The sequence below is a fragment of the Pseudonaja textilis genome, chromosome 5 (genome assembly GCF_049901715.1).
Source record: "Pseudonaja textilis isolate UNSWEBS1 chromosome 5, rPseTex1.2, whole genome shotgun sequence".
Classification (NCBI taxonomy): Eukaryota; Metazoa; Chordata; class Lepidosauria; order Squamata; family Elapidae; genus Pseudonaja; species Pseudonaja textilis.
Genome location: NC_141994.1, coordinates 27,033,771 through 27,057,267, shown reverse-complemented (window position 1 = coordinate 27,057,267; position 23,497 = coordinate 27,033,771). Strand labels below are relative to the sequence as shown.

Sequence of the window (23,497 nt, the reverse complement as noted above, 5' to 3'; positions counted from 1 at the left end):
TTTCCTTGATTCTTTCTCCTTTCTCAATTTATGTGCTAACCATCTACCTGGTTTATTTGCATCTTCAAAGTAGTTCTCTTTAGCACCTCTAATTTTCTGTGCTAGTTCTTCTTTTTCTATTAGACCCATTTTATGTTTGGTTATATCCATTTTTAACTTCATGTCCTTTTTCTGTGGCATTTTCTGTAGCTCTTTTTCAAGTCCTTTATACTCATCCTCTAATGCCTTAGAGGCTAATCTTTTCTTGATATTTCTTTTCCTTGTATAGTCTATTATCAAGCCTCTGGCATATGCCTTCATTGTATCCCATACGTTCTGGATTGATGTATCTTCTTTTTTGTTTTCTCCATCCATTGTGTGGATATTCCAATATTTCTTTTCTATATTGCAAGTCCTCCACAAAAGGTTAAAAAAAAGATTCTCCTTTATAGGTCCTTTGAAAGTATCCTTTATACATTTGTGTCCGTTTTTCGAATGCGAAATGCTCACAGCACATTTTATAAAAATTGGAAAGATTCTTTAATTTTCACAAGGCTGGAGAAAAAAGAAACTGTCGGATTTAACCCAGAACTACAAATATTCTCTGCTAATTTAATTATTTTCAAGGGTGCCTTGATTGCCTCAAATCTCCAAATCCATTGCTCTAAAAAATAATCAACTTTTCATGTGGTTTTCTTACCAGTTAAAAAAGAATCACACTGATGAAAGAGAGAAAGAAAGAAAGAAAAAACCTGCAATAGATTTATTTACAAATATTTCCAAAGTGCAATTAGAACCGTTGGAAATTTTTACTGAAAAGTTGCTTCTAACTCTTGTCTGCTAAAGTTGGAGCATTTTGGTAGAACAAATGATTTTATTACCCTGGGGTTTCTGTCAAACGATTTGTAGGCAGGGAGGGAAGATTTATGAAGCAGGAAGCCAATAGCCAAACCAGGATTCTCTGCTTTTTAGAGATGTAATTTTGCTGGGCAAAGACTAATGGGAATGGCACACCTAGCTGAGCAGATGAATAAAGTTGCCCGTGAATCTGTTTTCTAAAATTGATCCTTTCCCTGGACAACCACTATTGATTAACACTCTCTTCTCTGTGATGGAAATTACTCAGAACAGCTGGAAATGGCTTGTTTTAGTCATTTCCTTTCTTTGGTTACTGTAGGTGTGCAAATAGTTTTTTTTAAAGAAAGTAAATAAAAAAAGCAGTCCAGGAAATCAATATTCCAATAAAGATAGAAATATGTTTTCATAGATCTGTTTGATAATTACTATGATATAAGTCTCTCTCTCTTCCTCTCTTTCTCTGTTACTTTCTTTCGGTCACACACACACACACTCTCTTTCTCTCTCTGTCTCTTTTCTATGTCTCTCTGGCTGTCTCCTCTCTCTGAGTGTTTCTCTTTTTCTTTCTTTCTGTTTCTTTCTCTCTGTCACTCTCTCTCTCTCTCTTCTCTCTGTCCATCTCTCTCTCTCTCTCTCTCTGTGTGTGTGTGTTTCTTTCTCTCTATCACTCACTCTCTGGGTGTCTCTTTTCTCTCTGTCTGTGTCTGTCTGTCTGTCCATCTCTCTTTCTATCTCTCTCTGTCAGTCTCTTCTCTCTGAGTGTTTCTCTTTTTCTCTTTATCTCTCTTTCTGTCACACACTCTCTATTTCTCTCTGTGTGTGTATGTGTGTATCTCTCTCCCTCTCTGTGTGTGTGTCTCTTTTCTTTCTGTGTCTCTCTGTCCATCTCTTCTCTCTGAGTGTTTCTTTCTCTTTATCTCTCTGTTTTTTTCTCTGTCACTCTCTTTTCTCTCTCTGCCTGTCTGTCGATCTCTCTCTCTCTCTCTCTCTCTCTCTCTCTGTGTGTGTGTGTGTGTGTGTGTGTGTGTGAAGATCGTTATGAGAAATGATTTTTGCACCCAAACATCTGGCACGGAGGAGGTTTATTGATTCCAGATAGTTTCTCTGAGTGTAAAAAAAAAAGAGCAAGCTACATGATCTTCACATTTCCGTACCTACTGATCTGATCCTCTCTGAGGTGAGCAAAAATAGTTCTCGGAGATCTGCAGATTAACTTGAGGAAAAAGCTTTCCCCAAAATTAAGGGAATTGATATTTGACGTGTCTCAGAGAGCAACAGCTTAAGGGGAAAAGGATAATTTCCCCAGAGTTACCCTGTGGTATGATGGGCGGCCAATATATTTGATAGTAAACAAAATAAAATAAATTGTTGTGCTATATAGAACCTCCATAATCTCTAACACCAGTTGCTTAGCTTAGATGCCACTTTCAGTATTGTGTCCATACTTTAAGAAGAGGTTAGAGTTGGGTTTGTCAAAATTGGCAATTTTAAGCTACGTGGACTTCAACTCCCAGAATTCCCCATCCTAGCCAGCATGCTTTCTGGGAGTTGAAGTCCACACATCTTAAAATTGACACAGTTGAGAAAATACTAGTTTAGATATATTCAAACAGGCCAAGAGAAGGGATAATCAGGGAGTAGAGACTAACTCTGATGAATCACAATAGAAGGAAATGGAAAACAAGGCTGGCGTGCCCCATAATTCTTTTACATTTTTGCAGATCGGAATTGCTGCAGTGTTGATTAAATAATTGCTCCCGTCCCTGGGATACAAACGGTGTGTGGGACATTGAGTGAATTCATTCTCTCCTAGCAGGACCCGTATAACAGAATGAAATTGCAACCTTGAGCAGTGAAATTTGTCTGTAATTGTTAGTCTGCCATCCTTAATCAGTCCTACAGGTCGGAAATGCAGGAAGGATCAAGGCTGGGAAAACACAACAGCAGAGAAAGGCTGTTATTCCTCTGCAGAAATGCAGAAATTTGTTGAGTGGCCCTCTCTAAAGACAACCTTTGTCTACAAAAGGGCAAATAACAAATTTAAACATGCGTGTAAGAACTGAGTTAGTTAGTGTTGTCCTTCGTTTGAGAGCTAAGGTTTTCCATTCCTTTAGCTGTATCTGTGTTATTCCTTTGAACCTGTTGGCTTTTAATTTAAGAACATTGTGAGACTGATTTAAAAGTTTGAAGTTTTAAACTTTAAAAACTGCCCATTTTAGTCATCTAATGATGATGAAAACAAGGAGAGTATCCGTGGCCATCTGAGCATGAATTCAGCTAGGAAATGCGATTAAGTCCGAAGAAACACACAGACTGGATAAAGCATTTTAATACTAAAAAAAGATTAAAATGTGTTGAAATTGGGCATTGCAGCTTAAGAAAAATAGCAGTGAATCTTACAAGAATTCCACTGCACTTCAAAATAAAATAAGATCTGATGTTCAGCTTGGTATCAAAAGTATACAAAGAAAGACTCTAAAGAACAGTTTGTATCTTTGTTTAAGACTGAAACAGTGTTGTGTTTCTTCATGAGCAAAACACAATGCATGTAGTAAATTTAGGTCTTAATATTCAAACTGTTTCCTAAAAACAAACAGCATCGCAATATATGGTCAACCACAGAGTAACAGCAGTTTTCTCTGAAAATATACTTAAGATTAATATTGGAAAAGAAATTTGGACCCATGCCTTTTTCTCTCAATAAATTTTTATTTCCTCCTGAACTTTTAGATGAAAGCTTTTTAGGCCAACTACATAGCAACGTTTCATCTACACTGGTTCGAAAAAATAAGACTTGATTCAAAACAACTTTGTATACAAAGAAATTGGGTTTTTTTAAAGTGCATCATTATTTCCTGTTCCTAGGTAACTGAATAGCAAATGAAATGTCTGCAAAAGATTATCCTTGTCAGACCTTTTTTGCTTTGGAAAAAAAAATACTTCTTCAATAAGGCAGTCTCTTTTGGTTGATACCAGGTCTACATCTTTCAAAAGTCCACCTTCCAAAACTCCCATCTTTCAAAACTCTTTCTTCCAAAACTCTCTTTAAAACTCCATCTTTCAGAAGAACTCCCACCTTCCAAAACTCTTTCTTTCAAAACTCCCATCTTCCAAAACCCCATCTACAAAACTCCACCTTCCAGAACTCCCATCTTTCAGAAGAACTCCCATCTTCCAAAACCCCATCTTCAAAACTCCATCTTCCAGAACTCCCTTCAAAACTCCATCTTCCAGAACTCCCTTTAAAACTCCATCTTCCAGAACTCCCATCTTCCAAAACCCCATCTTCAAAACTCCATCTTCCAGAATTCCCTTCAAAACTCCATCTTCCAGAACTCCCTTTAAAACTCCATCTTCCAGAACTCCCATCTTCCAAAGCTTTCTTCCAAAACTCCTTCCCAAACTCCATCTACAAAACTCCTTCTTCCAAAACTCCATCTTCTAGAACTCCCACCTTCCAAAACCAAAACAGATGGAAGTATTGGAAGATGGACACCTTCCATCTTCCCAAACTGGTGACACTTCAAGGGATTGAAAAGCTCTTCACCACATCGCTTGACCCTCAATGAAAGGATATAAAACTTTTATCTTCTTACTGTTATTTTGGCCTAAGGATAGTTGGGTGTCTCTGGAAGTTTCGAATGGGGAAAGGACTTTATGCTTCCTCAGCTCCTGAGGCTGCATCAGCCTTCTTCCTCTACCAGAATTTTTATGATCAACGTTGTCTTCTTTTCTTTCAAAAGGTGTTTTTTTGGGGGGTGCAGGTAATTGATTAGGGAAGAGCTTATACAACAAACCTGCCTGTTCAAATGTTGGGGAAAGTGTTTTTCAGTCTATTTTTTCCCTCTGAATTTGGGGCCTTTTGTTCTGTCAGGGAAGGCTGTTATGTCTGTAATAAAATATAAAATATAATCAAGAATGACTTGCTTGGGCTTTTCGGTTGACTTTTCTTTCTCTAAAAGAACATTGCCCAGGAGGGAGTCTCTTTTTGGCTCCGTCTCTGAGATTTCTGTTTTCCAGGGCCCTCATTCAGCATCTCCTAAGACCACTTCACCTGTTTCTGTTGAAGTTCACAATAAAACGAACAAATGAAATGTGAAGTACCTGGAGAACTTAACGATACTTAGATTTTGCTCTGTGTTCTCGAAAGCCAGATTCGGTTCTTTCCAGTCTCTTTACTAATTGATTTTACAGCATACCATGTGATAGTTGTCTTTTCTCTCTGACGCAGAGCATGTAAAACCCTTTCCTTCTTTCTTTCCTTCTTTCTTTCCTTTCTTCTTTCCTCCCTTTCTTCTTTCCTCCCTTTCTCCTTTTTTTCTTTTTCTTCTCTCCCTCCCATCCTTCTTTTCTCTTTTTCCTCCTTCCCTTCTTCCCTCCTCTTTTTCCCTTTCTCATTAGCCTTCCTTCCTCCCTCCTTCCTTCCTTCTCTATATTTTTCTCTTTCTTGTCTTTCTTCTTCCCTCCCTTTCTCCTTTCTCCCACCTTCCTTTCCTTCCTTTCCTGCCCCTCTCCTTCCTTCCTTCCCTCCCTCCATGACCATTATAATGACTATGGGGATGCTATAAAGGTCATAAGTTTGAAAAACAGTGATAACTCACTGTAACTTCAAATGGACACTAAGCAAAATGTTGTAAGACAAGGACATCTTGCACTGCCGTTCTTAGAGAATCTGTAGCTTTTTTTCAAAGCTTTCTGTACCAAGATCAGAAGGGGCAAAGTTTTCTCAAACTTTATGCCAACACGATCAGGACTTCCTTTTACTCTAAAGCATGCTTGATGTCAAGATTGGTTCTCGATTTGTTAAAAAATAATCAGGAGATATTTATGTAAATGTGGTGCGGTGGCCTAAAGGTGGAGCTCTCCCCTCACAATCAGGAGGCTGTGAGTTTGATCCTAGTTAGGGGCTGATATTTCACACCCGGCCAGTAATACACTCTCTAGCTCCATTCAGTTGCCCAGATTCCACCCCGCAAGGGATTATGGGGTCATTAAAATGACAATGTATTTATGTAAATGGGCATCTATGGGTTCATCCATTATTTATAAAGGCATACACTTTTTTTGAGTCTTCCTGGGGAAAAAAGAAATCTTATTTAAAGATCTCCCCCTTCACATCCGAGGAGATAAATCTACTGTGGTGGAAACAGCTCAGCTCTCGACATCCTCGCATCTCTGTATCACTTTCAGCTCAATAAATCTTGCTAAGGAGACTCTGTGTGATACCTGCCTGGTTGGAATCCTCAGAGCCTCATATTTTTTCCTATCCAAGCTAGATGGAATAATTTACGGACTTGCTGGCAGGCCAAAATAGGCTCACTCAAATTCTATCTTGATTTACGGGTAACCGAGATTGCAAAGTCTTTCCGGGTACACATCAAAAGTGGGCCGAATGCTCTAAACTAAGTAACATGACTAGTCCTCGACTTCCAACTTCATTTAGCGACTAGTTCAAAGTTGCAACGGTACTGAGAAAAGTGACTTAATGACCATTTTTTGCTCTTACGACTTTTGCAGCAGCTTCCCCACAATCACGGGATCCAAATTCAGACGCTCTGATGAGCGAAATCAACGAGGAAGCCAGATTTGCTAAACATGCACGTTACCAACTTCCCAACGGTGTTGATTTGCTTAACAAACATGGCGCATAAGGTCGTAAAATGGAGCAAAATTCACTTCACGAATGTCTCGCTTAACAGTCGAAATTTGGGGTTTGGTTGTCATAAAACTCCCTGTGTGTTGTTCCAAACTCCCCAATTCCTGTGAAACAAGACCAAATATATATAGAGAGAGATCGATCTCTGGTTGACTTTAGAAACTCCTAGCTTGCTTTTTGTGCTCTTTGGTAGACTCAAACGTGTTGAAATTTTGGGCTCCGTTGTGGTTGAATGCTGCCCGTGTTAGAAATTCACCCTTTCCCAGCTTTCTTAAGGAGGCATCCCTAGCTGGATTTTCATTTTCTTTTAGAAGTTTCTTCTCTGCTTTGGCCGTTTAGCCAATGAATGAATGAATGAGTGGGTGAATGAATGAATGAATGAATGAATGAATGAATGAATGAATGAATGAATGAATGAATGAATTCTTTATTGGCCAAGTGTGATTAGACACACAAGGGATTTGTCTTTGGTGCAGATGCTGTCAGTGTACCTGTCATGCCCCTGGTGGAGATTGACTCTAAGGGAGAGGAGGAACAGCCGACAGGAACTGTGGCTCCGGAGGTTATGGAGGAGGCTGGGGAAGGGCAGAGGCCTGTTGGGCAGTCAGAGGAGGACCCGGGCCCATCCCCTCTCCATCCTAGGGCACCCAGGGAGGAGAGGATAAGGGAGAGATGTGGTCTACTCAGGAGGAGAGGACCTTGATCCTCTTCATGTGCTGCAGCTGTGACAACTGAATAAGAGGACGGACTGGCGTACAGGCCAGTGCCGAAAACAAAGCGTGGAAATATCTCTAGTCTGTTGTTCCTCTGTGAGTTTGGAGTCCTTCCCAGTGTGTGTTATCTGCGGACATCCACCAGCCCTTATCTTGCCTGGTTTGTGTTGTTTTTCTTGCTCTTTATAATTTAAATGGCATTCCCTCCTTCTTGTAACTGCTTGTGTGGGAGTTTTTTTATCTTCAGTCAAGGATATTTGGAGCTTGGAAGCAAAGTGAAGGAATAAAAGGGGCTTCACTTGTTTTTTTGTGACTGTGTTTATTTTGTGTCCCACCCTGGGTCATCACAGTACCTAAAAAGAAAAGATACATTCGTCCAGAATCATAAGATCCAACACTTAATGATAGTCATAGGGTACAAATAAGCAATCAAATCATACTAGGAAACAGTCAATAGAAATCATAAGGACATAAGCGACAAAGTTACAGTCATACAGTCACAAGTGGGAGGGGATGGGTGATAGGAATGATGAGAAGGTTAATAGTGATAGTAATGCAGACTTAATAAATAGTTGGAATGATCGCATTTCCAAATGTAGTTTGTGGTTGGTTTCGAACCTCTGTTAGACTTTTGGCTTTCGTGTGTTAAAAATGTCTTTGGGAAGGTGGTTGTGCAGTTAGATTCGGTGTTGCTAGCATAGTTTTGCTCTAGAACAAATACTGGGTGAAGAATTTTACATATACTTGCACATCTCAAGAAGAGAAAAATGTGGTGTTTGCTTGACAGCTTGAAAGACAGATGCACCATACATTCATTGTGGATGAAGATTTTAGCTCTCTTCCCTAAAAAGGTTCCCAGTTCACATTCGAGCCAGTATCAACACGCACACAATATGATACATGCGATGGGTTTCAGGTGCGTGATGAATAAAGCCACAGTTAATGAAGCTTACCTTTCTGTATAACGTCCATATTTGAATGCACCTGGAATACTGCATCTAGTTTTGGTCACCACAATATAAAAAAAAGATGTTGAGACTCTTGAAAGAGTGCAGAGAAGAGCGACCAGGATGATTAGGGGATGGTTGGAGGATAAAACATACAATGAATGGTTGCAGCAACTGGGCACAGATAGTCTAGAGAAGAGAAGGACCAGGGGAGACATGATAGCAGTCTTCCAATATTTGAGGGACTGCCACAGAGAGGAAGGGGTCAGGCTATTTTCCAACCTGAAGCCAGACAAGGAATAATGGATGGAAACTGATCAAGGAGAGATTCAACCTGGAAATAAGGAGAAACTTTCTGACAGTGAGAACAATCAACCCATGGAACAACTTGACACCGGAAGTTGTGGGTGCCCCTTCATTGGAGGCTTTTAAGAAGAGACTGGAATGGACAGCCAGTTATCTGAAAGATGTAGGTGGGAAAAGAAGAGTGTTCCATGCGCCTTAGAAGGCATTTAGTCATGCCGGCCACATGACCACGGAGACGTCTTCGGACAGTGCTGGCTCTTCTTCGGCTTTGTAACAGAGGTGAGCACTGCCCCCTAGAGCTGGGAACAACTAGCACCTATAGGCGGGAGGAACCTTTACTTTTACCTTCTTAAGGCAGAAGCAATTAAATCTTGGCTGGTGAGCTTGAACCATTTAGCAGTTGTGTTGAGTGGTTTGAAATGCTGGAACTGAGGAACATGGAATCCATGGGTTGAGGGGTCCTTGATACTGAGCTTGATTGCTTTCTTGCTGACATTTCATTATCCAAACTAGGCAACGTCATCAGTGCTACAAGGAGAAGGGATTTGCTCATATTCTAGTGGAATTCTAATAGCCACTAGACTATAAACAGAGCAAACCCCACTCCTTTCTAGCTCTGATGATGTTCCCTAGTTGGGTCATGATACATCTGCAAGAAAGCTACCAAGCTCAGATAGCACCAAGGACCCCACAGCCTCCTCCTCCTCCTCCCACTTCTCCTCCTCCTTTCTCCACTCCCTTCAAAAACTGATGATGTTCCCTAGTTGGGTAATGAAACGCCTGCAAGAAAACAACCAAACCCCCGAGCACACCAAGGAGCCCTCATTTCATCCCTGAGCTGCAGACTTCTCCTTTATTGAATCCATGAATTGTTTTAATATAGAAGATTGCTATTAGATACAGGGAGCCTGGACTATCATTCCCATAATCTCCAGCTAAGGATAGTGAGATATGTAGTCCAGACATATCCATGGAATTCCTCGACTTCTTCTAACGTTTAAAAAATGTGAGGCATGCAACATTGCATGTATCCTTTTAAAACATAAAATGTACCCCTTGCACAAATCAGGAAACACCCCACTGGCAATTTTTTTTTTTTTTTGCTGTTGCAGTTGGAAAAAAAGGTCAGAGAAGGAAGAGAGGCCATAATTAATCACATATTTCTTCCATTCCCCTACCAAAACCTGTGTATATTTATTGTGCTCTCTGTTAACGCTGCCCTTATTTGTATTAAACCTAAATTTAAACAGTAATTACCCAGCTGTTTTCATCTAGAGAAAGACAATGTGTTGAAGCCTGCTTTCCCTTTTTCAGACTAACCTTTTCCTTTCAGCATTTGGATTTGAATCATTTTGGCAGAAGATGCAGAGAAATTGTTTGACTTCAGCGAAAGAAAGAGTTTTAAATGACTTATTTTTCAAGGAAAACAGATGTTTCATTCGTGTTTTTGAAAGAGAAACACCCCAAATGCAGAACAAATGTTTTCCATCCAGTTCCTGATTGCAAAATCTTAAAAACTTTTTTTTTCTTTGCATTTTATATGTATATACATGAGAGTTATGACACACTGTGGATAAATAACCATGTTTAACAATCCACCCTCATTTGTAAACCTGGCTCGCAAAATATAACTTTGTTATTTTTTTTCCCTTTAATGCATGCAGATGGAGTATTTGTAGTTCAGTGTTTTCCTTTGGTTTCGAAACTTCCACCCTTCCACAAAACATTTACGTATTTTGGGTTGTCTAAAAAGCTTCATGCTCCATTGGTAGTTTTTTCCATTTCCTTGGCTGGTTTACATTTCTGAAGATGCTAACAACGGTGAAAGAAGTCTAGTAAGAAAAAAAAGTCCAGCTAGGAAGATATGATTTCTGTTTTGGGCAGAGGGTTGACTAGAAGATCTCTGAAGTCCTTTCCAGCCACACAGTTATGAGTCTCACTTTGGAAGCGAGTATTACAGAATAGCAGAGTTGGAAGGGACCTTTGAGATCTTCTAGTCCAACCCTTTGCTTAGGCAGGAGGTAACCCTATAGCATTTCAGTCAAATGATTGTCCAATCTCTTCTTAAAAGCCTCCAGTGATGGAGCACACACAACTTATGGTGGCAAATTGTTCCACTGGCTAATAGTTCTATCAGGAAATGTCTCCTTAATTCCAGGTTGCTTCTCTCCTTGATCAGTTCCCATCTGTTGCTTCTTCTCCTGCTTTCAGAAAATAGCTTGACTTCCTCTTCTTTGTGACAGCCCCTCAAATATTGGAAGACTGCTATCATGTCCCCCCTGGTCCTTCTTTTCATTAAACAAGATGTACCAAATTCCTGTAACTGTTCTTCGTATGTTTGAGCCTCCAGTCCTCTAATCTTTGTTGCTCTTCTCTGCACTCTTTCCAGAGTCTCAACATATTTTTTTAATATTGTGGTGACCAAAACTGGATGCAGCATTCCAAGTGTGGTCTTACAAAGGCTTTATAAAGCTGTACTAGAATTAAAAGAGGCTTGCTCCTGGGGAGGAAAGTTATGGCAAATCTAGACAGCACACTAAAAAGCAGAGACATCCAAAGTGCATAGAGTCAGGGCTATGGTTTTCCCAGTTGCAAGGTCTGGCTGTGAAAGTTGGACCATAAGGAAGGCTGAGCACCAAAGAATGGAGGCCTTTGAACTCGGGTGCTGGAGGAAAAGATTCCTGTGAGTCCCTTGGACTGCAGGGCCATCCAACCGGTCAGTCCTAGAGGAGATCAACCCTAACTACTCTTTAGAAGGCCAGATCCTGAAGAGGAAACTCAAAGACTTTGGCCACCTCATGAGAAGGAAGGACTCCCTGGAGAAGAGCCGAATGCTGGGAAAGATTGAAGGCAAAAGAAGACAAAGGGGACGGCAGAGAAGGAGGAGGCTGGATGGAGTCCCTGAAGCAGTCGGTGTGAGCTTAAATGGACTCCAGTAGATGGTAGAGGAAGGCCTGGAGGAAGGTTGTCCATGGGGTCGCAAACGGTTGGACACGACTTCGCAACTAACAACAACAGCTAGAACTTCACACAATCTTGAGTTTATCCCTCTGCTAAAGCAACCTAGGATTGCGTTGACTTTTTGGGCTGCTGGGTGTTTTGCTGTCCAAATCTTTTTTTGCACCTCCACTGGTGTTGACAATTGCAACTTCTCAGAAAAAAACGGGAATTCTTGGAGAGGCAAAGGATGCAAAGAGGGAGGATCAGATTTCAACTCCAATCTCATCAAGCCAGGATCTCTCTCTCTCTCTCTTTGTCTTCAGCCTGGGTAACAATGGCCTGGGCATCCTATTTGCTGCACTCCGGCCTATCAGCATCCATGTTGCTGGTCCTTAATGACATCATAAAAAGGGCTCTGGGAAATTATGCGTGGACTTTTTTTCTTCTCCCTCCTGCTAGCCCTCCATATGATAGCTTAACCTGGAAGGCCAGGAAAATCAAAAGGCTGGAAGATCAAAGGGAGAACGAGAGGGCAGAAGGGTAAAATCAGACTCAAAAAAAAAAAAGAGACCACCTGGAGAAGGGCCACAGAGTAGCAAAACAACCCCAAACCAGTCACAAGCCAGGCAGTGCAGGAAGACCCAAGGTGGGGTACCAAGCCGGAGTAGACTATGTCTGACGATCAATGTGATACGGATAGCTTTGAAGGTCTTGAACCAGAGCCGTCTTGTAGGAGAAGACGGAGGAAGCCGAAAACTTCCCGTTCTTGTCGGGCAGGGTTGATATTCCCAGTCAGCCGGATCGACCGATTCCTTCGGAAAGGAGATTACACCGAGCGCATTGGCTCGGGAGCTTCCGTCTACATGGCTGCTGTGCTTCAGTACCTGACCTACGACCTGGTGGACATCGCCGGCAACATCGCGATGGAAGCCGGCCGGCGTCGAATCGCTCCTGGCCATTTGCACCAAGCGGTCAGAGAAGATTCAGAACTCCAGGCCCTGTTTGGAGGGATCTTGACTCAGGAGAAGACCTGTCCAAGGAAGGCGCCCGTTGCCTCCTCCCGAAAGGGGAAGAAATCCAGCAAGGGCCTACGAGCTCCAAACGCCATTGTTGCGTAAACAAAGATGGTGCCATTTATCCAGACGTGGGGTGAAATCTTTTTAATATCTCAACAGAGTGCAGGAATAAACACGGCTCTGAAGATGGGCTCCTGGTGGTGTGAAGGTCTTTTCTTTATGCACAGGGTGAATTGGGATGGAGTGGACCAAGAAAGTGCCCCTTGTTATGTGTTTTACTTCGGGTCGGAGACCTTGGTACTTTCTTGAGCTTGTTCTTGTAGGCTAAAGGTCTTCAAACTTGGCAAGTTTAAGACTTGTGGACTTCAAATCCCAGAATTCCCAAGTTAACATGACTGGAGAAGGAATTCTGGGAGTTGAAGTCCAAAAGTCTTAAAGCTACCAAGTTTGAAGACCCCTGTTATAGACATTTCATGACCCAACTAGGTCACATCATCATTGCTAGGAAGGAGGAGGAGGACTGTGGTGCTTTCTGAGCTTGGTGGTCTTCTCAATAACATCATCAGTGTGAGATGGCAGTAGGACTATAAAAATAGAGAGCAATTCCCCTCCCTTCTAGCACTGATGATGTTCCCCAGTTGGGTCATGAAACATCTTCAAGAAAACAACCAAGCTCAGAGAGCACCAAGGACCCTCAGTTCAACCCTGAGCTACCAAGAATGGCAATGTTTGAAGGACCAACTACTGGTTGATTTCTCCAGCCCTTAGCACACCAAAAGATCCAGAAATCCATTTTTCAGGAGTTGAATCATGACTGAAGTCCTTTCTTCATCTGTCGTTCTTTCCCACTTCCATGGTGAATTGTGCCTAGCACTAGTAAGCACCAAGAAGATTTAAGACGAAGTTGCTCCTTAGCAATGAGTTTTGAGTTAGAAGTTAAAACTGAAGAATCTTCTTGGACGAGAAGCGAAACATCTTCAGGGAAACGACAAAGTCCAGTTGCCATTTGAAAAAGCACTTTTGGGACAACCAATCACCTGAATGACTAAGTATCTCCCAAGACATTTAGAAACTCAATCCTTTCTCTTCGTACGCCAGCTTCATTCTCGATCCAGTTATGCTCAGAATATTTTTTACCGCCATCGCTCTTCAGAATTCAGCACATCCCTTAATACTCCTTCAGTCGTCCTGGAAAGGTGCAGCCTTATTTTAACTCTTCATCCATGTCTTGTTCATCCTGGATTAAGCTGGTAGGCTTTGAACCCTTGCTGCTGCTAAGACTTTAAGCCTAAGAGCGGCAGGGTGAAGGGATAGAATTAAATGGGCCACCTGTCCTGTTAATTTTTCTTCTTTGTCTTGAAATCATTTGATGGTAAAAGCCACAGTTAATATCAGGGCAAATGAACCCCGTGCAACTTTTGAATCCATCCAAAAATAAATGACATGGAAGAGCACAACTGAGCCCAAAATTTCTGTTGCTAAGTGAGAGCATTTTCCCCCCGTTTTATGACCTTTCTGGCCACCATTGCTAAGCGAATCACTGCTGGTTGTTAAATGAATCTGGCTTTCCCCGTTGGCTTTGCTCATCAGAAGGTCGCAAAAGGGGATCACACACCAGGGGTGGGATTCACATTTTTTGTAACAACCACTTCTGTGGGTGTGGCTAGGTGGGCGTGGCCATGTGACTGGATGGGTGTGGCCTTTTTTGCAGCAACCTCCCCCCTTTTTTGCTTCCTGGACCTCAGGGAAGCCTCCTGGGGGGTGTTTTTGCTCCCAAAAGGCTTTTCTGGGGCTCAGGAAGGCAAAAAATAGAATGTGGGAGGGGGGCACAGCACACACACGCACACTACACACACACACACACACACATATACCATGCCCCTTTTTGTCTCCTGGGCCTCAGGGAGGCCTCCTGGGTGAAGCACTAAGACAGTGAGAGGGATCCCGGCACAGCAGATCATCGGAACAGCTGATCGTCAGAAGTGGGGAGAAATAGCTTAAGGAGTGACTGGGCAGGGGAGAAAGCAGTCAGCGATGTTGGACATGTGCAATAAGGACTGACTGGGCGGGGAGGGGAGGGGTGGGTGGAGAGGGGCGGGGCCAGCCAGGGGAATGGTTTGCCAGTTCTCTGAACTGTGCTGAATCATAACCGGTTCTATAGAACCAGTCCGAACCGGTAGAATCCCACCCCTGGATGATGCCCATGGGACACTGCGATCATCATAAACATGAACCTGTTGCCAAGCATCTGAATTTTGATCACATGACCATGGAGATGCTGTAAGGGTCGTAAGTGTGAAAAATGGTCATAAGTCACTTTTTCTGTTGATGTAGCTTTGAATGGTCACTAAATGAACGCAGCTCAAGGACTAACCATATAAGTAAAAGTGGTGGAAAAGCTCAGTCTTTTTGCACATGCTGGTGGGGAAGAAAAGAGAGAGGAAAGAGAGATGGAGAGAAAGAAACAGACTGAGAAAATGAGAAAGAGGGACACAGAGACAGAAAGAGAATGAGAGAACCAGAAAGAGAGAGAGAGAGAATGAGAAAGAGACAGAGAAAGAGAGCTAGAGACAGACAGAAACAGAAAATGAAAGAAAGAATGAGAGAACGAGAAAGACACACACATAGAGAGAAACAGGGAATGAGAATGAGAAAGAGCCAGAGAATGAGAGAGAGACAGAATGAGAGAATGAGATAAACAGAAAAGAGAATGAGAGAACGAGAAAGAGAGAGAGAGAGAGAATAAGAGAATGAGAAAGAGACAGAGAATGAGAGAATGAGTCAGACAGAAAAGAGAATGAGAGGACGAGAAAGAGAGAGAGAGAGAGAATAAGAGAATGAGAAAGAGACAGAGAATGAGAGAATGAGTCAGACAGAAAATAGAATGAGAGGACAAGAAAGACAGAGGGAGAGAGACAGAGAGGGAATGAGAATGAGAAAGAGAGAAACAATGTAGACCAAACAGTGCAAGGAAAAAACCGAGATTCAAGGAAACGACAGTGTTCCTCTGGTTAAAACATCTGTTTCCTTCCACTGAGGAAAGATATTCTTTTATTTAACAACTTTAACGTGGATGGTTTGTTCTTTGATACCCTCGAGATTTAGCTGCCATTTCACTGCTACAATTCAGCATAAAAGAAATAAAAACTTTATGGGGATTGATGTGACGCCGTAGCTGCCTATAATGCGACCCTGTTATATGTTCCTGAATATAAAATACAATTTTGAAGCAGTAACTTGCACAGAAATATGCGGCCCGTGTGAAGGAGGGCTATGGTTAACAGTTTCCAATCATACGGCAACGGTCAGATGTGCTGAAACTGCTTTGTGTCACCAACACTCTTTGTTTTCCTATAGTTTAAAAGTGTATTTATTTAATACAGGTAGTCCTCGACTTACAATGGTTTGTTTAATGACAGTTCAACTTCCTAATGGCACTGAACAAGGGGACATGAAGTTTTTCACACTTACAACTGTTGCGGCATCCCCGCAATCACATGATCTAAATTCAGACGTTGGGCAACTGATGCATATTTATGACGGTCGCTGTGTCCCGGGGTGTGATGACCCAAAGAGGTGTGGCACAAAGGCATCACAGTCAGGTAATCAGTAGGAATCCCTCTATTAGCTCCAACTTTGCCCCCAATGTCCTGGTTACCTTCTGGGCTGGAGAAAAACAGCCTCTGGCTGCAGAGAATCAAGTCCAAAACACGGTCAACAAAAACTGTAACTATAAGTCCAATCAAGGCAAAATGAGGTCATTAGTCAGGCTGGGCAGGAGAAGGAATTCCAGACTTGAAAGCACGACAATAACTCAATACGGTTGGGAAGAAGCCAGGAACGCAGATAAGCAAAGTCAACACAAGATAAACTCATGTTTGTTCCCAGCACCTGCCACACTCAGCATGCATCTCTTTTAAACTCTCTTCCCAGCTGTGGCTAATGAAGGGAATCAGGGCCCTTTCCACTCCCGTAAGCCACGCAACCCACGTTGCTCCCTTCTCCGTTCCTCCCTGCGTGCCCTATAATGAAGAGGGGGTGGGCCTGGATCTTCCTCTGAACTCCCTCTCCCTTGTTCTACCTCTCCCCTGCTCTGCCCAGTTGGACTTTGCCCTTCCCCAGTTTCCTCCACAGCCAATGGAGCCACACTCCTGCTCCCCGTCAGCTGTTCATCTCCCTTCTTCTCAGACTCGGACATTCAGGGTGTGACCCTGGGTCATGTGATTCCCTTTTACGACCTTCTGATGAGCAATGGGGAAGCCAGATTCGCTTAGCAACCGTGTCACTAACTTGACACATGCAGTGATTCACTAAAAAATCGTGGTGGTAATAGAAATGCACGTATTTATCTGCTCACTCAGAAGCAAAATTGGCCACTAAAGCAGGAACACATATATAAACAATACTTTTCGTGCAAAACTTTCCCTTTGCGAAAGGAATAGTAGAGAGTATTTCAAACCGGATGAAAAGATGCCATTTTCATCACCAGCAGAAACATCTCACAGAGTCAGCGCATTGTCCGACTTCAATTATCTTTTAAATCGAGCGTCATCCTATGACATGCACAGACAGACACTTGTTAGGGAATGACTCACTGCCATCCAGAAATTGAATTCCTGTCGCTAAAATGTATTTCTAAGAAAAGTATCCCAAATCGGGTGCGTTTTTTTCTGGAGGCAACTGGATTTACTTGTTGTTGTTTTTTCCTTTTGAAAATGTTTCGCTTCTCATCCAAGAAGCTTCTTCAGCTCTGACTGAATGGTGGGGAAAGGAAGGATTTATACTCCTTGCAGGCAGCTGGTCATTTGCATCCATTTTAGGGAGCCGTTGAAGTTACTTGAGGGTTTATCTGTTTATCTGGTTCCTATAGTCTGCAATACTGGAAATCCGTTCCTACTCCTACACCATCCGAAGAGTGTTCATCCCAAATTGTATAGCTAAAAGTCTGTAGAGATTCTCTGTCCTCCAAGTCCTGGTGGTCCTTTTTCAGGAGGCAACTGGACTTTCCAAAGGGATTGCAGACTACAGGAACCATTTGCACCACTCAGGTAACACTGAGGGCACAGATAAACCCTCCAAGTGGCCTCAATGACCATCTAAAAGGATGCAAATGACCAGCTGTTTGCAAGGAGTATAAATCCTTCCATTCCCCACCATCCAGTCACAAATAAACTTCCAAGTGGCCTCAAGTCTCTCTAAAAGGATGCAAATGACCAGCTGTCTGCAAGAAATATCAATCCTTCTGTTCCCCGCCATCCGCTCAGAGCTGAAGAAGCTTCTTGGATGAGAAGCGAAACGTCTTCAAAAGAAAAAACCAGAAATCCAGTTGCCTTCTGAAAAAAAAGCACCTTGGGGACAACCCTGACCTGGAGAACTGAGAATCTCTACAGACTTCTAAAAAAGTAGTTTGTGGGTGGCACCCAAAGAGGCCATTTTAGATTTAACCAAAGAGTCTAAGGTGGTCAGTAGATGGTGGAAACCACACTGGATTGGGCTGTGATACATCGTAAAACGGGACAAAATTCACTTAACAACTGTCTTGTTTTGCAGCAAACATTTTGGGTTCCATTGTGGTTGTAAGTCGAAGATCACCTGTACGTTGCTAATATGTTCCATCAAGACTTCGCTTTTCTAAATAGGTTGCTAATAAGTTACATCAAGACTTAGAAAGGCCGTATGGCTGCTTCTCCATATCTATGCTATAGTTAAAGGTTTATCCAAGCGCTTATGATGGTTCTATTAATAAGTTCCGCCGCAATAATAAAATCATAGGCCAGGAAACTAAATTTCTAGTACTTTTCTTTGTAATAACAATTGTTGGCTGAAAATTGAAGTTAAAACTACAGGAAGGATTGCTTTTAATGAGGAACATGTTACAACCCATTCTTTTAAAGCCATGTTTTGTTTCTGGGGTTTAGGTAATAGGAATGAAGCTCAAGCAATTCTTCTTCTTCCTCTTCTTCTTCTTCTTCTTCTTCCTCCTCCTCCTCCTCCTCCTCCCCCCATAATCCCTTGCGGGGTGGATTCTGGGTAACTGAATGGAGCTAAGTGTTATCCTGGCCAGATGCCCTTCCTGTCACCAATGCGGACGGTTTTTTTCAGCAGATAAATTCTCATCGTGTCCTGAGAGAGAAATATCTGTCTCTGCCTAGGCTCGAGCTCAAAGCCTCCTGATTGTGAGGCGAGTGCTCCCCCTCTAGGCCACCGCAAATAATAATAATAATAATAATAATAATAATAATAATAATAATAATAATAATAATAATAATATATTAATATATTAATAATAATAATAATAAAAATAATAATGCATGGTGGTGGTGAAGATGGTGATAATAATAATGTTGTTGATAATGAACCCAGTGTGCTTTGGTGGAATGTATGGTCTTTTTAACATGCAGATAGTCCTTGACTTACAGCAGTTCATTTAGTGATCGTTCAAAGTTACAACATCCCTGAAAAAAATGAACATTTTTCACACTTAGGACCTTTGCAGCATCCTAATGGTCAGGTGATCAAAATCCAGGCACTTGGCAACTGACTTGTATATATGATGGTTGCAGCATCCCGGGGTCATGTGATTCCCCTTTGGCGACATTCTGACAAGGGAAGCCGGGCTCACTTAACAATCGTTTTGCTGTTATGGTTTGCTGGCAGCAGGTGCAGATGGCTGAGGCTTTGGAGAGCGAGGACTCAGATGAGGGGCCTGTGTGAGATACAGGGATGGGGCCAGGACCATCAGGGAGTAGATTGCTGCCGTTGGGAATTGTGGAGGCTCTCAGCAGTGATTAAGAGGCCCCTGAGGAGCCAGTGTATGTGCACACAGGGCTGCTCGAAGGAAAGAGCAGCTGCAGCAGCACGGGCGACTCAGGAGTAAGGCTGCAAGGTGATGGCCCCTCCCTTAAGGGATAAAAGACAGCTGAGAAACTGGAGTTCTATGCAGGAAGCAACAAAATTTTTGCACTCAAGCCTTGTGGACATTCGGATTCTCTTAGTTTGTGTTTGGAGACTCTTTGGGTTTGAAATATTTCTTAGTAACTTTACCTAGTATTCTTGGCAGCCTTGCACCACCTTGGCAAGGCTCGTTCTTATTAAAGACAATTAGTTTGAAACAGCCTTTTAACTGGGAAGGAACAGAATTCGTAAAAAATTATTAAAAGGTTTTGCTGTTACCTCCATTTTGTGTTTGTTTCCTTGGAACAAGGTTTGGGTCAGAACAGTCACTAACTTTAATACCCTGAGGGATTCGCTTAACAATGGTGACAAGAAAGGCCGTAAAGTAAGGCAGAACCTTGCTTAGTCAGTGTTTCACTTAGCAGCAGAAATGTCGGGCTCCATTGTAGTCGTACACCGAAGACTGCCGATAAATCTGCTTTCTTGTGAAATTGCGCCTGCCGTTTGCACTCGGGATTGCAGTTTTCAAAGCACAAATTGTATATGGGGAGAAAAATCTTTGGACCTTAGGTAAAGGTAAAGGTTCCCCTCACACATGCGTGCTAGTCGTTTCCAGCTCTAGGGGGAGAATGAGAAAGGGAAGAGACAGAGAAAGAGAACTAGAAAGAGACAGACAGAAACAGAGAATGAGAAAACGAGAAAGACAAGAGAAAAAGACAGAGAGATAGAGACAGGGAATGAGAATGAGACAGACAGAAAAGAGAATGAGAGAACGAGAAAGACAGAGAGAGAATGAGAAAGAGACAGAGAATGAGAGAACGAGAAAGAGACAGTTGTAAAAAAGAATGAGAGAACTTACAAAGCCAAAGAGCCAGCGCTGTCTGAAGACTTCAACGTGGTCATGTGGCTGGCAGGACTAAACGCCTTCAAAGGTTCAGGGAGCGCTGTTCCCTTCCCACCAAAGGGGTCCCTATTTTTCTACTTGCATTTTTTACATGCTTTCGAACTGCTAGGTTGGCAGAAGCTGCTGGGACAAGGAATGGGAGCTCATTCCGTGACACAGTGTTGGGGATTCAAACCGCCAAACTGCTAACCTTTCTGATCGACAAGCTCAACATCTTAGCCACTGAGCCACCACGTCCCCTTTAGACTTTAAACCCCCGAAAATGCTAGGGTGGACATAATTTAAATTATAGCCTTTTTCTCTTTTGTCTTTTCCAGATAATAATGGCTGCAATATGTTGGTACCACCAGACGTAGCTGTAAATATGACCTGACATCCTGAAGATTGTATGCCTGGCCATCAGGTGATCTGGAGACCATGGAGCTGAAAGTTTGGGTTGATGGAGTCCAAAGGATTGTTTGTGGAGTAACGGAAATTACAACATGTCAGGAAGTGGTTATAGCACTTGCTCAGGCTATAGGTGAGTTTACACTCCCGATATTGATAGTTGGAGGCGAGTGAGAAAAGGTTCTGTTGGACCATTAATTCTGCCCTGACCGAACTAGGTAGCATCATCCGTATAAAGTGAACTGTACACCACCCTAACGGATGATGTTACTTAGTTGGGTAAGGAGATGTCAGTAAGAAAACCACAAAGATTATCAAGCACCCCACGCTTCAACCATGAGTTAAAAATATTTAGTGATATTTCGGATCAGGAATCAAGTGCAATACGGATAATTGATTACACAGAGGAGTGTAACAGCCTTTATAGCAATAGCGCTTAGATTTATGCACCACTTCACGGTGCTTTTACAGCCCTCTCTAAGAGATTTACAGAGTCAGCCTATTGCCCCCAACAATCTGGGTCCTCATTTTATTGATGTCGGAAGGATGGAGTCAACCTGGAGCCAGTCAGGATCGAACTCCTGGCAGCGGGCAAAGTTACCTTGCAATACTGCATTCTAACCACTATGTCACCCGGAAGGAGATTGAGAAAGGGAATAAGATGGAGGGAGGGAGGGAGGGAGGGAGGGAGGGAGGGAAGGAAGGAAGGAAGGAAGGAAGGAAGGAAGGAAGGAAGGAAGGAAGGAAGGAAGGAAGGAAGGAAGGAAGGAGCAGCACTTCCTTCAGTGCTTTTACAGCCCTCTTTAAGTGGTTTACAGAGTCAGCACGTTGCCCCCAACCATCTGGGTCTTCATTTTACCAACCTTGGAAGGATGGAAGGCTGAGTCAACCTTGAGTAAGTCAGGATCTAACTGCTGACAGCAAGCAGAATTAGCCTGCAATACTACATTCTAACCACTATGTCACCCGGAAGAAGATTGAGAAAGGGAATAAGAGAAGAAGGAAAGGAAAGGAAAGGAAAGGAAAGGAGAAAAGAAGGAAGGAAAACAGGAAGAGGGATGGAAGAAGGAAGGAAAGAAGGAAGGAAGGAAGGAAGGAAGGAAGGAAGGAATAACACTTACATGCAGCTTCACAGTGCTTTTACAGGCCCACTCTAAGCAGTTTAAAGAGTCAGCCTGTTGCACCCAACAATCTGGGTCCTCATTTTACCGACCTTGGAAGGATGGAAGGCTAAGTCAGTCGACCTTACGGACATCAAGAAACAGGACATCTTGTTTCCAGTTAGATTTCCCTTTTTAATTGGACAACCATCCTTAAGATCATCCCTCAAGTTCAATGGGATAGATGAAATATTTTGAATTTTGAACCTTGAAAAGCCCGGCTTCTAAGCCAGTACGGAGTTGCATTGAGCTCAGAATTTGTGTTGTGGGAACAACTGTTTTGGATTCAATTCAGTCCCTGACTCAGGAGCTCGTAAAAGTTCTGAATTCGAAATGTTTTGTGCTCAGGATTCTTGGAACCAAGTCCAGCCTTCCCTTACATTTTAACGATCCAACATTTGAGAATTTTCAAGGCCTGGAAGATTTGAAGGTTATTTCTTGTATTCTGGACATCACTCAAGTCTACTCTGTTCTTTCTTTTATCTTTTTATAATAATAACAATGATAGTTTTTTTAAAAAGAAAATTAATACAATCATTCCATCTTCGGTTGAACAGTGGTCTCTAAAAGATGGAAACAGGCCCATTTCCGGCTTTCCCGAACTTCCGGGAGGCCCATTTTTTGCCCTCCCCAAGCCTCCGTGCACGCCTTACACTTACCTGCATCCAAAACGGGCCGCAGGGGGACTCCTTGGCGGGGAAAGGCAGGGAGGGGTGGGCAAGACCGGCCAGGAGTGGGATTTGGAGGTTCTCCAAATTGCACAGAATCTTAGCTAGGGGCTCTCCCGAACTCCTGCAAACCCCCAGCAGCCCTGCCATGGTCATAAGTGTGAAACAAAAAGTCAGGGGTCGCCAAGCTTTTGGATCTCAGGGACCACCAAACTCGTAATTTTAAATCCCACGGACCAGAGACCCTGGGAAAATCCCCCCAAAAAGTCTGTAGGAAAACCCCTCACCCCGTTTTCCTACTGATCGATCGTTCTTTATTTGGGATCGCAGGATACCGTCTCCAGCTCCGTTCTCAGGGGGAGAGAGAGAGACTTTTGGCTTCATGCAAGGAAAGCAGCAGAAGCTGCAGAAGTCTTTCTTTCTCTCCCCCAAACTCCTGCAGAAATGAGTCTTTGCTGGTGCAGCCTCTTGGAGCCGGAGGCCTTGCAAGGTCCCAAAGACTCATTTCTGGAAGAGTTTGGGTGAGAGAAAGAAAGACTTTTGCTGCTTTCCTTGTGTGCATGCAAAAGCAGAAGAAAGAAGTGGAAAGAAGCAGCCCAGTTGCCAGGCCAGGCGCGTGGGGCGAGTGGGGCAAGTTCTCCCCTTCCGCCCTTTCCCCCCTCCCCTCACTACCTCGTGGTGTTCACAATGAAGAATCTTTCAAGTCTGATTCTACTCTACTTCGTCCCCTTCCTAGGTGGGGTTTTTAAATATAAAACCATTCAATTGAAACTACTTTTTTTAAAAAAAATGTAGTTTTAATTATCAAAAACTACATTTCCACTGCATTAGTTTTAATGTTACGGAGTGAATTTTATGCATGCCCCATCAAGACCTTTTTGTAGATACGGCTTGTTCATTTGCAGATGTAGATTCAGGTTAAATTCTCACAAACTGCTTTCCCAGTGCATTAAATAATTTGTTGATGTTAAGAAAGTGATTGTGTGTATGTGTGTATGTATGTACACCCACACCCACACACCCACACGCCTCATCCATACTCTAATCGATGTGGCGTCTTAGTTTGCAA

The 23,497-nt window shown here is 42.7% G+C and overlaps 2 protein-coding genes across 4 annotated transcripts in view; both read left to right on the top strand.

Moving 5' to 3' along the window:
* The window catches only part of RASSF8 (Ras association domain family member 8), an 82,116-nt gene that overhangs the window by 47,692 nt on the left and 10,927 nt on the right, over window positions 1–23,497 (top strand). For all 3 annotated transcript variants that reach the window (XM_087934387.1, XM_087934388.1, XM_087934389.1), the window contains exon 2: window positions 20,531–20,733. In XM_087934387.1, the coding sequence (XP_087790513.1) occupies window positions 20,631–20,733 (103 nt within the window). In that variant the 5' untranslated portion in view covers window positions 20,531–20,630. The remainder of the gene's footprint in view (window positions 1–20,530; window positions 20,734–23,497) is intronic.
* LOC113438855 (histone H2A, sperm-like) lies at window positions 12,064–12,623 on the top strand. Its single transcript, XM_026704473.2, has one exon. It carries the CDS (start codon window positions 12,071–12,073, stop codon window positions 12,515–12,517), a length of 447 nt encoding a protein of 148 aa, XP_026560258.1. The 5' UTR covers window positions 12,064–12,070; the 3' UTR covers window positions 12,518–12,623.